Consider the following 13,506-nt stretch of genomic DNA (forward strand, 5'->3'; position numbering starts at 1 on the left):
TGGGTCCCTTTCAGTCCCATAACAACCCAGATAGCTAACTTTTATCCTCCTTTTCCAGAATAGAAATGATGACAGTCTGCCCATGTTTCCTGGCCAGTCAGTGGCTGGGTAGGGTTCAAATCTGAGTCTGTCTGAGGTTTCTTCACACCCGCACAAGTAAGAGTTTTTTAAAAGTGCTGAAACCAGATTCTTGGACATTTATCTGTCAGTGTTTACTCCCTGTACACAATCACACAGATTGAGGAAGGGATGTCACTGTCATTTGTTTCCTATTATTCCCTGTCTTTAAACACAGCAGTTTTGTCTATAACTTGCTGCCTTGTGGTGCCCAATACTCATGAAGCTATTCCACGGTAGCCCCCCTCCTTTGGCTTGTGGAAGATGATGGGCCCAAAGATCCATCTTCTCAGATGACATTGGCCGAGTTCTGGAATAATGTGGGCACTTCATCTTGTAAAGGTTGTCACAGGAGTAGCAGAAGCAAGACCTAAAATAGAAAGACATTAAAAAATGTCATTGTTCTCTTCTTTAACTATCGTATTGCATAACTCTTAATATAATCCCTGAGTTATGAAAAGAAAGTATATTCTTTCTCTAACTGTATTTATTACACTGATAAAAATTTTTAAATATTAGATCACACCCCAGAATGAATAATGAAGAAGTGTTTTCTGAGATTTTATAGACAGTTACTGATGAAAATGCCTTAAAGCACTGACCCCAGGCCATTGGCAGTTGCCAGCTCTCCCATGGCCTTTCCTGACCACCCTGTCTGTACAAAGTATCCACCAGCCCCATTCCCACACCCACGTTGTCTTCAGGACCTGTGTCAGTGTCTGAAATTGTCTCTCCCCAGGGTAAATTCTGTGTGAGTGGGAACCTGGCCTGTCATAGTCTTGGGATCTCAGATCTAGAGCAGACACTTAGCATGTGCTTGCTGGGCAGATCCTGGGATATGGGCTGTTCACGATGCTCTCCGTGTCTAAAGGAGAGTGGCTGTCACCCCGTACCCCGCCCCCTCAAGAGGGGAACCCAGCTTATCCAGTTGTCTGTTTTCTCTGTCCTCCAGCTCACCACCCCTCCCGCCCCCAGCTTCCCCAGTCTGGCCCCTACATGTCACCCTGGTGACATGAGAGAATGAACCATGGATTTGTGACCCAATTCTAATTATCCCCTCTGTGATTAAGATTTATAGGTGCTTATAGAAATCACCTAAGAGATCATTTATAAAATACCATTTCTAAATTTTCTGAACCAGAAACATGATCATCTAATAATTTAAATTGGGTGTTGCTAGTACAAATTAAAGCTAAAAGATGGGCCCAAATCCAGAAGTTAAGTAACGTATTTTATTGGGGAAGCAGGCATTTCCCTAACACTGCTGGTGAGAATGCAGATGGCATCAGCCCTGTGAGCGAATTTGGCAGGAAAATTACATATGTGCTTGCTCTTGGGGCAGTTCTGCTTCCAGAGACTTTTCTCCCAAATATCCCGGGAAGTATGTGAGGTCAGTGAAAAGGCTCTTCATTGCAGCACTGTGTGAGATAGGAAAGGACTTTTAACAACGTAAGGTTTCTGTTAATAGGCACCTGGTTGAACAGACTCTGGTGCTTCTGCCCGGCAGGGGCCCATGCAGCTGTAAGGGAGAGTGAGGGAGCACTCCGTGTTGCTGAGGAGACGTGGGCAGGGTAGATAATAAATGAAAAAGCAAAGGCAGAGAAAAATATGTGTGATTTACTACTGTTTTAAAAAGGGGGACTATGAGTAGATATATATCTATAATAGATATAGATATATGTGTTTGCATCTGTCTTAAAAAGGAAGGATAAACCATAGTTGTACTTACTTTTTAAAAGCTGCTGGTGGGGAAAGGAGGGAACCAGGGTTGGGGGGACACAAGTCAAAGGTGGACTTCTGACTGTACCTGTTTGTTAGATTTGACTTTGGAACCATGTAGATATTTTACATCATTACAAAACAAAATACGTAAAATGTTACAACTTTTGACAGTGTTTACCAAAATTTTTAAATTTTTCCCTAAAAAGTTTATACTGTATTTAGCTCCCATCATTGCTTGAGGAGAACTCTTTTCTCCCATACGTCGGCCAACACCAGATTACCCTCTTTCAAAACTTTGCCAGTCTGATAGGTGAAAAATAGTTGGCTACTTTCATCTGTGTTCCCCAATGACTAGAGCAGTTAAGCATCTTTTTATTTATTAGCGCTTTGTATTTCTTCTGTGAAATGCAAGTTCATGGCTTTTCTTGGTAAGAAAGATTTTTCTATTGATTTGTAAAAACTCTTTATATGTTGTAGATACAATTTTCATTTGTTGATTATTACCAGGTTCTTGACCTCATTTCCAATTAAGTTGTTCAAGCCCTTGAGTATAATAGCTGGTTTTTTTTCTCTTGTCACACAGTACAGAGTTTTGTACAAGAACATTATATATGATGCATTTGAAATGCTAACATCATATTTAGAGTAACTTGGTCCAGCTTTTCCTAGACTGTTCAGGTGCTGGACCTCAATCTGTGAGCTCTTTGGAGTGATAGCAGTTGTGTTTTCTTTCCTTTTTAAAAAATTCCTGTGGCTTATTACCATGGTCCAAGTGGTAGGTGGTTGGTGAATGTCTGCTGAAGTTGGTTTTTGGTGAATGTATAAACTAAATTTGATTGTCTTTTGATTTTGAGACTTTTCTTGATTTTTAATAATCCATGATGATCATTTTTATGTTTGGTTCAACTGAGAATCTGAATGAGTCTGCCCATTTTCATTAAAAAAATATATGTGGTGAAAGTAGATTTTTGGAAGTTTGTATAGTTGTGAGTGTTTGTCCTTTGTTCATTGCTCTATCGCCTGTATTTCTTGTTTCTTTCTAGGTTATTACTCCGTGTAGGAGACTCATCTTGTGTGCCGATAACAGGAAGGAAATGGAAGAGTGGATTGCAGCGCTGAAAACTGTCCAGAACCGGGAGCACTTTGAGGTCTGGAAAGAGAAACATCCCTTCTTATTGCCAACCCGTTAATATTCTGCCGTTGAGCATCAGCCATGTGTGGCCTGAGCCGTCTGGCACTCACTTTCTCGCATATTCCTGGTAAAATTAAGGCTCATTCCTTGTCCTTTTGGCTGATGCTGTTCTCCTCTCCTCTCTTGGAAACTTTATTGAATCCCATTGAAGTTACCACATTCAGGGATGTCGAAGGGACACCTTATCTTTGCCATCCCTATTCTGTTCTTGCAGCCTACCCAGTACAGCATGGACCATTTCTCAGGGATGCACAACTGGTACGCCTGCTCCCATGCGAGGCCGACCTACTGCAACGTGTGCCGGGAGGCTCTGTCCGGGGTCACGTCTCACGGGCTGTCCTGTGAAGGTATGAGCAGTGTGGTACTCTGCTGGGAAATGTGGTCTGAGGTTGGACTTGATGAAACCTTAGAAGCTCTTGAATGGTCCCCACAAATCAGTCAGTAGAAAGTAATTTCTGGGACTCCATGCTTGTTTATTTTACCTACTAAGGAGTCTGATAAATTATTTTATATTAGTAATGGAACAAAGTAAAAAGTGAAGTAGTGGTAATGAGACACCAAGAGGAAACATGAAGAACACAGAGGAAAAGAGGTGACAAATCTGTGCTCCCCGAGGTAGGTATGCCTTTCAGTAAACTAAGCCGTGATAAACCCATTAAATGTGGTCTTCTGGACCTGGAGGGCAGCTTACAGTGGCGCAAAGAACAGAGGGCAGGAGTGGAGGCAGACCAGTCCTGGACCCTGGGCCAGTTCCCCCCCGCTCCTGTTCTTGTACTGCCTGTGAAGTTAAGAATGGTTTGTACATTTTAAATGGTTGGAGGGTGCCTGCGTGGCTCAGTTGGTTAAGCATCCAGCTCTTGATTTTAACTCAGGTTATGATCTCAGGGTTGTGAGATCAAGCCCCATGTTGGGTTCTGTGCTTAGCATAGAGTCTGCTTGTCCCTCTCCCTCCCTCTCTGTCCATGCTGCACCTTCCCCGCATGCATTCACACTCTCTTGAATTAAAAAAAGATTTATTTATTTGACAGAGTGAGAGTGTAAGCAAGGGGTGAGACAGAGGGAGAGAGAAAAGCAGACTTCTCACTGAGCGTGGAGCCCAGCATGGGGCTCTGTCCCAGGACCCTGAGACGAACCTGAGCTGAAATCAAGAGTTGGATACTTAACCGACTCAGCCATTCACGTGCCCCTAAATAAATAAAATCTTTTTTAAAATGGTGGAAAAAAAGACAATTTGGTGACATAGAAATCCTGTGATTTTTTAAATTTCGGTGGCCGTACTTGCAGCATGGTTCGCGGTGGCACTCGTGTTGCTGGGCAGGGCTGAGGAGTTAGGTCAGAGCCAACGTGCAGTCCCACGAAGCGGACGCCTGCAGTCCTGGATGCTGGTCTCGCTGTGCTCAGACCCTGCGCATGCCCCCGCTGTGTCGTTTATGGCACGGAGTGTGTGCAGTGTTCATTCCCGGAGGTCCTGGAAGAGCAGGGCAGGTCGTGCTGGACTGCCTCCTCAAGCACCGGGAGCACTGTGCTGAGCGAGGCTCGGGGTTGAGGCTTGACGGTCCCGCATCTGTTCTCTCACAGTGTGCAAATTTAAGGCCCACAAGCGGTGTGCAGTGCGTGCAACCAACAACTGCAAGTGGACCACGCTGGCCTCCATCGGGAAGGACATCATTGAAGACGAGGATGGGGTATGCATGGGGGAACCTGACAACCCTGCACCGACCCTCTCCCCCTCATGCTGGTGTCGGGGCAGGGGGCCCTCCGCCCCCACTGGCCTGTGCTCACTTCTGCTGCTCTCACTGGGTGTGGGGGGCTCGGCATGGTCCACTGCGCCTCTCAGCCTGGCCTGTCCCTGTGAGTCGTGCTGTGCCCACCGGCAGCAGGAGTTGGGTGCCGGGCAGCATGCTGCAGACCCTGCCCTCCCCCTGCTTATGTCGGGGAACAGGTCTTCGTTGAGTTATTCCAGAGCGTTTTCGCATAAGGGCTTCCTGGCCTGTGTGTGGGGCTCTGGGACGTCCCTAGTGCACATGTCTCTGTGCTTTGCAGATTGCCATGCCGCATCAGTGGCTGGAAGGAAACCTGCCCGTGAGTGCCAAGTGCACAGTGTGCGACAAGACGTGTGGCAGTGTGCTACGCCTGCAGGACTGGCGCTGCCTCTGGTGCAAGGCCATGGTGAGTGGGCAGGCTGCATGGGCCTGGCACCTGCTCCCTGTGCGTTCTCAGCTGGTCCCGAAGTGCCCACTCCCGCAGTGGCTGGGAGTGTTCCGGGGGATGCTGGTGACCCCTGTGATGTGTTTCAGGTGCATACGTCCTGTAAAGAGTCCTTACAGACCAAGTGCCCGCTGGGCCTGTGCAAGGTGTCGGTCATCCCACCCACGGCGCTCAACAGCATCGATTCTGACGGTGGGTGCCTCGTGCTCTCCTGGCTCACCCAACATTCTCCCCTTCCCTGCACGAGGATGGGTGACACTGGCGATTTGGGGATGATGTCGGGAAGTGGTCAGGCATGGCGGCTGGGGCGAGAAGACGTGCACAGAGGTGGTAAAGGAGTCTGGTGGCCGTTGAGCACCCTTGGACGGGAGCTGGTGCACTGTGCTCTCCATCTGCTGGCTTCCATCGGGCAGCAGATGTGAACCAGCATGCTCACCTGCACCTGCTCCCCGTCTAGGTGGTAGATGACGGTGTGTATTCACAGGCCTTGGTAGAAGGTGGGAAACTGGGGTATGGATCTTAGGAACTAGCTCCTCCAGATTGAGAGCAAGAGGGAAGGACAGCAGTGAGGTGCATGGTCTTTCTGAACTTGAGTCATGTAAGCACAAAGTCAAACTGCCTGGGACCCCCATCCTTTTCCATGGGGAATGGGGCTGGGGAAGTTTGTTTCTTGATCTCTCTGGCTGGTGACTGGGCATGCACGTGGAAGTTACAGGTCTCTTGCAGGTGTTGGCTGCTTTTTTATATGATGGGGCCCCTGCTGGGCTTTTGGACAGCTTTCTCATTTTTCCCTCTCCCTTTCCATCCTCACATCCAGGCTTCTGGAAGGCCACGTGCCCTCCATCCTGCACAAGCCCACTGTTGGTCTTTGTCAATTCGAAAAGTGGCGACAACCAGGGTGTGAAGTTCCTCAGAAGATTCAAACAGCTGCTGAACCCTGCCCAGGTCTTTGACCTCATGAACGGAGGACCACACCTTGGGTAGGAAGCTTATAAAGTCGATCTTTCTTGGAGTTCTAAAAACGTTTGAAGATAATGCATTGCTCGTGAACAAAATGATTCAAAGATACAGACAAATTTAAATAGGAAATAAAAATAGTCCCTGTTGAACAATGAGTAGAGCTGCTTGTCTCTCTAGCTTTCACGTGTGTCTTTCAGTCGTGCAGACACACTTTGAAATTGGTTCCCTCCTGTTATCTCCTATCACAGCGGCCTGCTCCTCGCGTCTGTCAGCATGGGCGTGTCCTCACGCCAGCCATTACAGGTCCTCTCGTTCTTGTAGTGGAGCCTGGGATTGAGGAGCCCGTGTTTCTCCAGTGAGGCCCCCAGGGAGAGTCTTCATCTGGGGGGGACACAGGAGGTCTCTTATCTCACGGGTACCCTGTATTTACAGGGCCCATGATGTGTGCAGACATGTGAAGCCCAGAGTGTGTGGCAAAGTAATTAGGCCTTTCTCTGTTAGCTGGGGATGTGAGGTGTGTTCTTTTTCCTTTTGTACATTGTATAGTTTGTGGAGAACATTTGCTGCTGTAACGAACGGTTAGCTTCCTTGCTTGGCAGCACCAGTTCAAGGTAGGGCTCTAGGAGGTGGCCTTGCCTGGAAGGGAGATTGTCCAGGATATTTGCTGTGGAAAGAGCTTTCAGAATGTGTTCTCTGGTGTGTTTTGGCCTCAGAGGCTCTTGGGAGTGTGTTGTTCTGGAGCCAGGTGTTGCTGGAGCAGGAGCTTGAGCCACTCTCAGGGGAAAGGAGCATGCCCGCTGGCGCCCTAGGGGTCTGGCAGGTCGCTTTTCCTCATGGGCGGCAAGGCCCCGCTGGGAAGCAGTCATGGGTGGCAGCTTGCCGGCCTGGTCCTCAGAGGCCACACTCCACGCATTTCTGCACATGGACTGCTCAACTGTTGGTCTGTGTGTGGGAGCACATTCACTCTTGGTTTGAGAGTCTTAAAAAAAGAAAAAGTCATTTTAGTTAAAAAATGGAACCAGTGGTGGGATCATCATAAGCCTTTGTATCCCAAACTGGGCCTGTAGACGGCGGGGCCCCAGGTCGTTGGGTGGGGCCTGTGGAATGGGTGGGGCAGGCCCTGCAAACCCCCACCCTGCCCTCTGCAGTTGGCCCTAGGAGTTCCCTGGGGACCAGCCCCCTGTGGGAGCCCCCGCGGAGATGCCGTGGGTGTTGGTTTAGTAAGTTCCCGTTTCTGGGAAGCAGCCTTGACCTCCTGCAGTTCACCACAAAACTTGGAGGCCCTGCTTCATTTTCCTGGTTCCCGGTCTGGATGTGTCCCATCTTCTCCAGAGAAGGAAGGCCTGAGAGAGACCAGTGTTCACAAGGGAGCATACGTGGCCATTTTTCGCACAACCTGAAGGTCAGGTGCAGTCTTGTTGCTTCAGGCCCTCAGCCCTGCTGATAGCCTCAGTTTTGTGCTGTGTCACTCATCCCTGTTTGTTTTGTGAGGGCTTCCTCCGGCCAGGACTCTGTGCCAGATGCAAGAGCAAGTAAGGTAGGGACCTTGTTTTCAGGGTGCCCAGTACACAAACGGGTAGTCGAGGTCACAGGACAGGACAATCTGTGGTGTGAACAGGGCTATGTACAGATTGCTTAGGAGCCCAGGGAAGGGGCATACAAATGAACTGGAGAGTCTCTCAGTCTCTCTGCTGAGCTGGCACTGGAGAAGAGTTAGTGTTCCAGTGGCACAGAGGGAGGCGGGCAGCCTGGTAGGCAGAGGGCGCTCGTGTGCAGAGAGGTGAGGACACGGTGGGGTGGCTGGGAGAGCTGTGGAGCTGGGACAGGTAGCAGGCAGCTCCGGGCTGAGAGGTTTGAACATTCACTGGAAACAAGTGGCAGCTTTTTTTTTTTTTTAGATTTTATTTATTTATTTGACAGACAGAGGTTATAAGTAGGCAGAGAGGCAGGCAGAGAGAGAGAGAGAGAGAGAGGAGAAAGCAGGCTCCTTGCTGAGCAGAGAGCCCAATGAGGGGCTGGATCCCAGGACCCTGGGATCATGACCTGATCCGGAGGCAGAGGCTTTAACCCACTGAGCCACCCAGGAGCCCTCAAGTGGCAGCTTCTAAAGCTAGACAGGGTGCCTGGGGAGCTCATTCAGTTAAGCATCAAACTCTTGATCTCAACTCAGGTCTTGATCTCAGGGTCGTGAGTTCAGGCTCCATGTTGGGCTCCCTGCTGGGTATGAAGCCTATTTAAAATAATAAAGCTAGGGGCGCCTGGGTGGCTCAGTGGGTTAAAGCCTCTGCCTTCGGCTCAGGTCATGATCCCAGGGTCCTGGGATCGAGCCCCGAGTCGGGCTCTGCTCAGCAGGGAGCCTGCTTCCCTCTCTCTCTGTCTGCTTGTCATCTCTGTCTAATAAATAAAATCTTTTAAAAAATAATGATAATAAAGCTAGACACTCAGCAAGACTTTTGGGAAGGTCATGCTGGTGGCATGAATTAGAGGGGTCCCGAAGGAGATGTGAGGTAGGGAGGAGGCTGCCATTCTCTGAGGAAGGAAGCTTAGGTCGAGGAGGTGCCTGTAGAATATGGAGTGACATGTTCTTGTAGACGGGTGAAGTGTTTTCCTTCAGGAAGGCCTGGAGGACATCATTCAGGGTCATTGGTATCTGTGTGGTCCCTGAAGCCAAAACCCGAAGAAGGCCTGTCAGGAGGAGGGTCAGGAATGAGCAGAAGGCTGTGGTGTTCTGAAGGGACATTGCCTATAGCAGGTGCCCAAGAGGAGCACAGGAGGGAGATGGAGACAGATTTGAGGGGAACTTGATGGATCTCACACCTGGGAGGGAGGGGCAGTAGTAGCCTAGGGCTCCTGAGCTATGGGAGTGGGCATAGAGGCATGGGTGGGTAGCCCAGTGGGCTGAGCCTGAGCACACCTGGGCTCTGGCTCCCAGAGGCCTATTCACAGTGGGGACACAGGTCAGCCGAAAGGAGTGCAAATGGGGCCTTTTGGCTCCGGACTTGCTGACCATCACTTGTCCTTTAGAATGGACCTCATTTCTTTGACATTCTCTTTTCTCTGCAGCTTACGCTTATTCCAGAAGTTTGATACATTCCGGATTCTGGTTTGTGGTGGGGATGGCAGTGTTGGCTGGGTTCTCTCTGAAATCGACAGCCTCAATCTTCATAAACAGGTACGTGGCCATGTAGGGGCCCAGCCAGGGGAGAGTGATCCTCTGGTTCCGTGATGCTCCTTGTCCCCTTGGCAGGGTGTGGCGAGGGTCTCAGAGGGAAGAGCGGGCAGCCTGATGGCATCACAAGGCTCAGGAGCTGTGCTGTAGGAATGGGAACATCACAGTTAGAAGTGAAGGGAGCTACGAAAGAAATTCCAGTCCTTGGAGGTCCCAGGCAGGAGCAAGTTGGGTGGGACTGCCATCCCACGGTGCCCCACTGGCTTCTGTTGGGTAGTGGTAGAATCTGCTGCTCGCGGGGAGAGAGCAGAAGTAGACGAGAAGGTTAGGTCACAGGGTTCACTGGACTTAATGTCTTTCTTTGTTTTTTTTTTTGTTTCTTTTTGTTTTGTTTTGTTTTGTTTTCATTGCTATTAAATTAAAAATAGATTTTCCTGTTTGGAAAACAAAAAAAATGTTCATTGATTTTCCACTTTGCTCCATCATCCTCATTCCCCACCCCTCAGCATTAACCACTGCCACTAACATTTCAGTGACTCTCTTTCAGACCTTCTGTCGACATGTATATATAGTGTAAGATATGATGCTGTTTTAATTTAAACAGATTCACATTACCCATGGTCCTGTTACTGTGTTTTGCCTTGTGCCGCTCATCAGTAAATAGCCTTGTGATGGTTTTCCATTGGCGGAGCCGTGTGGCCCAGGTTGTCTTGCCTCCCTGCTCTTTGCAGGCTGAGGTTGCTCTCCTTCGGGGCTGCGCCAGTTTCCCTTCCTGATGCTGCAAAAGCTGTCCCTTCCCCTTCACTGTCTGTTGCTTATCTTCTTAGTTTTACCTAAGTAGACAGAAAAGGTAGGCTTGATTTTTATTTCTTCAATACTGATGAAGTCAAACATCTCGGTTAACTATGAATTTTTAGATGAATCAGGTGTTCATGTTTTTTGCCTAGTTTTCTGTTATGATATTTACCTTTTTAAAACATTTGATTTCTAAGAATTATTGTTGTATTAGGAATATAAATTTCTCGTTGGTCCTATTTTTCCTAGTTTGTCATTTGCTTTCAACATAGGTTTTTCAAATCTTCGACCTGACTTGGGCATGTTTTTCAGAGATGTAGCCTTGTCTCCTCTTAGTGTTGCTGGTCTTAGTAGGTGGGTGGACTTTCTGTTGTCTGTGGTGAGCCCTGGGCCTGGGGATGATGCCGAGAGGTGGCCCATCTGAACCCGGCCTGGGCAGGTGGACTGCTCCGCTCAGGCACATACTGCCCCCTAGTGGTGAAGGTGGACTAGTACACTTGGGTCCAGGATTATTTACAAAATTCATTATCAGGAGTCAGGAAGCCAGGGAGGCCAGTCATCTGTTTACATCCATTCGGCTGAGTTCACTGAGCATCCATCTTTGGCTTCTCTGTGGCACTTGGTCCTGGTCATTCCCCCAGTTGCCTGGCTTCCCTGAGATCCCACCCTCACCCTTTCTCTGTTTCTCTTTTTCCTGGCTGCTCTCTGGCCTGCTTCCCTGCCTCAGAGTGCCTCAGGCCTGGCATTTTCAGCACAGAGCCTACTGCTCAGCCCTACCCAGCCTGCATTTCTTTCCCTGGAGTCTGAAAATACTGTCCACCAGACATCTAAGCCAGAAATCTGACAGTCGTTCTGGATTCTTCCCTCACCCTCCCTCATGTTGTAGTTAATCACTGGCATTACACTCCAGTGTCTAGGCCATCTCCTGTGTGCTGCCGAGTACATTTCACCTACCCCGGGCCTCTGTCCATCTAGGCCTCTGTCTGGCTGCTCCTCATTCAGGGCCTTCCCCACGGGCAGTTTTGCACACTCACTCTCATTCATTCTAACTGAGCGTTCTTTGGTGGCTCCTTGGCTTTCGGATAAAGTTCAGACTTAACACAGTTTATTGGAGCTCCTGGTGTGGCTCCTTCATCTCTGTTTCTCTAACTTCCTCACTCCTGATGGGGCAGGTGGGTCACCTCTCCATCCGGAACACCACTGTGTCTTCAGTGTGAAGCCTGCTCCTTTTCTTTAAGGCTCTGGCACCAGGTACTCCCTGCATGGTGTGCTGGGCCTCCTCGTCCTTGCAGAGGACCAACTGTGCTTCCACACGCTGCATGTGGAGCTGAAGGCTGAGTTCTTGGGCATCCAGCATATAGGGAGCTCTCTGAGCCCCAACTGGCCCGGTGAGAGTTCCAGCTGGAGGGCCAGACCTGAGCAGTGCACACTGTCACTCTGGGGAGGGTCAGGTGGAAGGCTGGAGGCCGAATGCAGGGGCGTGCTCAGGTTTGGTGACTAGACTGTTAATGTCCTGGCTCCTGGTTTTTTTTTTTTTTTTTTTTTTTTTTTTTTTTAAGAAACATATAATGTATTTTTAGCCCCAGGGGTACAGGTTTGTGAATCGCCAGGTTTACACACTTCACAGCACTCACCATAGCACATACCCTCCCCAATGTCCATAACCCCACCACCCTCTCCCTCCCCCCTCCCCCCGGCCACCCTCAGTTTGTTTTGTGACATTAAGAGTCTCTTATGGTTTGTCTCCCTCCCAATCCCATCTTGTTTCTTTTGTTCTTTTTCTACCTCCCAAACCCCCCACATTGCATCTCCATTTTCTCATATCAGGGAGATCATATGTTAATTGTCTTTCTCTGATTGACTTATTTTGCTAAGCATAATACCCTCTAGTTCCATCCACGCCATCGCAAATGGCAAGATTTCATTTCTTTTATGCTGGTCCCTGTTTTTGATAGGACTTAGAAGCCAGGAGTGAAATGACACTAGTGATGTTTTTGGAAGCTGATCCTGGCATTAGTGAGTAAGATGTAGTGGATAGAAAGGTAGTGAGGGAGCTCAGAGAATGATTCTCTATAGAGAAAGGGACAGGATTGTGGCCAGAGCCGTGAAAATGGGAAGTAAAGGAGTTTCGAAAATTTGTATCAGAGAGATCGTAGAGGATTAAGTGTCAAGATGAGAAATGGGTATGGGAGAGGGCTCAGATGGTTTTGTAATCTCTCAGCTTAGAAGACCCTCGGTGGTCTCCTGTGGGCTCTGCCTAGATTATGGGAGCCCACCCATCTTAGAGGAGAATCTCACTGAACTGAGCTGCCTGTGTAGGTAATGAGGGTGTTTAATGCTGTGTCTTCCCCCTGTGTCCTGCCAGTGTCAGCTGGGAGTGTTGCCCCTTGGCACAGGGAACGACCTGGCTCGAGTGTTAGGCTGGGGCTCAGCCTGTGACGACGACACCCAGCTCCCGCAGATCTTGGAAAAGCTGGAAAGAGCCAGCACCAAGATGCTGGACCGGTGAGTGGTGGGCGTTCTTGTGCCACACAAGGCAGGTCACCTTGACCAGGTGTGCTCAGTCTGGACTCCCTGGAGAACGTAGGTCCTATGCACCCGTTTGTAGAAATTGGACCTGAATGAGAATGATTGAATCAGTGTTTGCACCTGAAGCTGATATGAACACTGGACGAGAATTACACTTTGGTAAGAAACAAGAAAGAATCAGATCTGGGATGTAAATCCCTGCCCTGTCACTGAGAGTTGCATGAACTTGAGTATTTTACTCAGTCTTGCTGTGTCTTAGATTCCTTGTTAGGAAAAGAAGAAAATCCCAGCTACCTTGCGGGGGTGTTGAGAGATGGAGAGTTAATTCATTTGGTAAATTCAGCTAGAGTTTGTTGAAAAAAAAATTACACCTGATTAGGAATTCTTTTATTCTGGTAGTTTCTAACTTTTCATCAGATTATGCAGAAGGTAAAAGCAACCAGAATAGGTGAGGAACCGGGCCCGTGTGCTCGGGTACGGGGAGGCCTTGGGGTGTTGGAGAGGGTGGCTCTGCCCCCTGCGGACACTGTGAGCAGTCAGCCTTATCACAAGGCAGAGCAGTCTCGTTTCTCCACGTTCTGTTCCCAGAACAATCTGAGTTCTGGGTAATTGTCCTGGGTAAATTTAAAAATACTTTGGCATCCTTTTTGAGTGAGCTACTTTTAGTTCTGAGCTAGAAGTAGGAAATCCCACTAAGCACATGCCTGTGGGAAATTGGTCTCCCTGAAAACGCTTCATGGTCTTGGGAAGGATCCTGCAGTTGCGATTGGCAGTGTGATTTTGAGCACACTCTGGCTGCCCCTGCTGTGTCTTC

General features: G+C 48.9%; 1 protein-coding gene across 2 annotated transcripts in view; it reads left to right on the forward strand.

Annotated features, from left to right (window-relative positions):
* The window catches only part of DGKD (diacylglycerol kinase delta), a 113,555-nt gene that overhangs the window by 71,973 nt on the left and 28,076 nt on the right, over positions 1-13,506 (forward strand). For both annotated transcript variants that reach the window (XM_032857525.1, XM_032857527.1), the window contains exons 4-11: positions 2,883-2,987; positions 3,246-3,378; positions 4,610-4,716; positions 5,075-5,200; positions 5,329-5,431; positions 6,057-6,219; positions 9,263-9,371; positions 12,529-12,668. In XM_032857525.1, the coding sequence (XP_032713416.1) occupies positions 2,883-2,987; positions 3,246-3,378; positions 4,610-4,716; positions 5,075-5,200; positions 5,329-5,431; positions 6,057-6,219; positions 9,263-9,371; positions 12,529-12,668 (986 nt within the window). The remainder of the gene's footprint in view (positions 1-2,882; positions 2,988-3,245; positions 3,379-4,609; positions 4,717-5,074; positions 5,201-5,328; positions 5,432-6,056; positions 6,220-9,262; positions 9,372-12,528; positions 12,669-13,506) is intronic.

This window comes from Lontra canadensis, unplaced genomic scaffold (genome assembly GCF_010015895.1).
Source record: "Lontra canadensis isolate GAN:19392208 unplaced genomic scaffold, GSC_riverotter_1.0 scaffold13, whole genome shotgun sequence".
In the NCBI taxonomy this organism is placed as follows: domain Eukaryota; kingdom Metazoa; phylum Chordata; class Mammalia; order Carnivora; family Mustelidae; genus Lontra; species Lontra canadensis.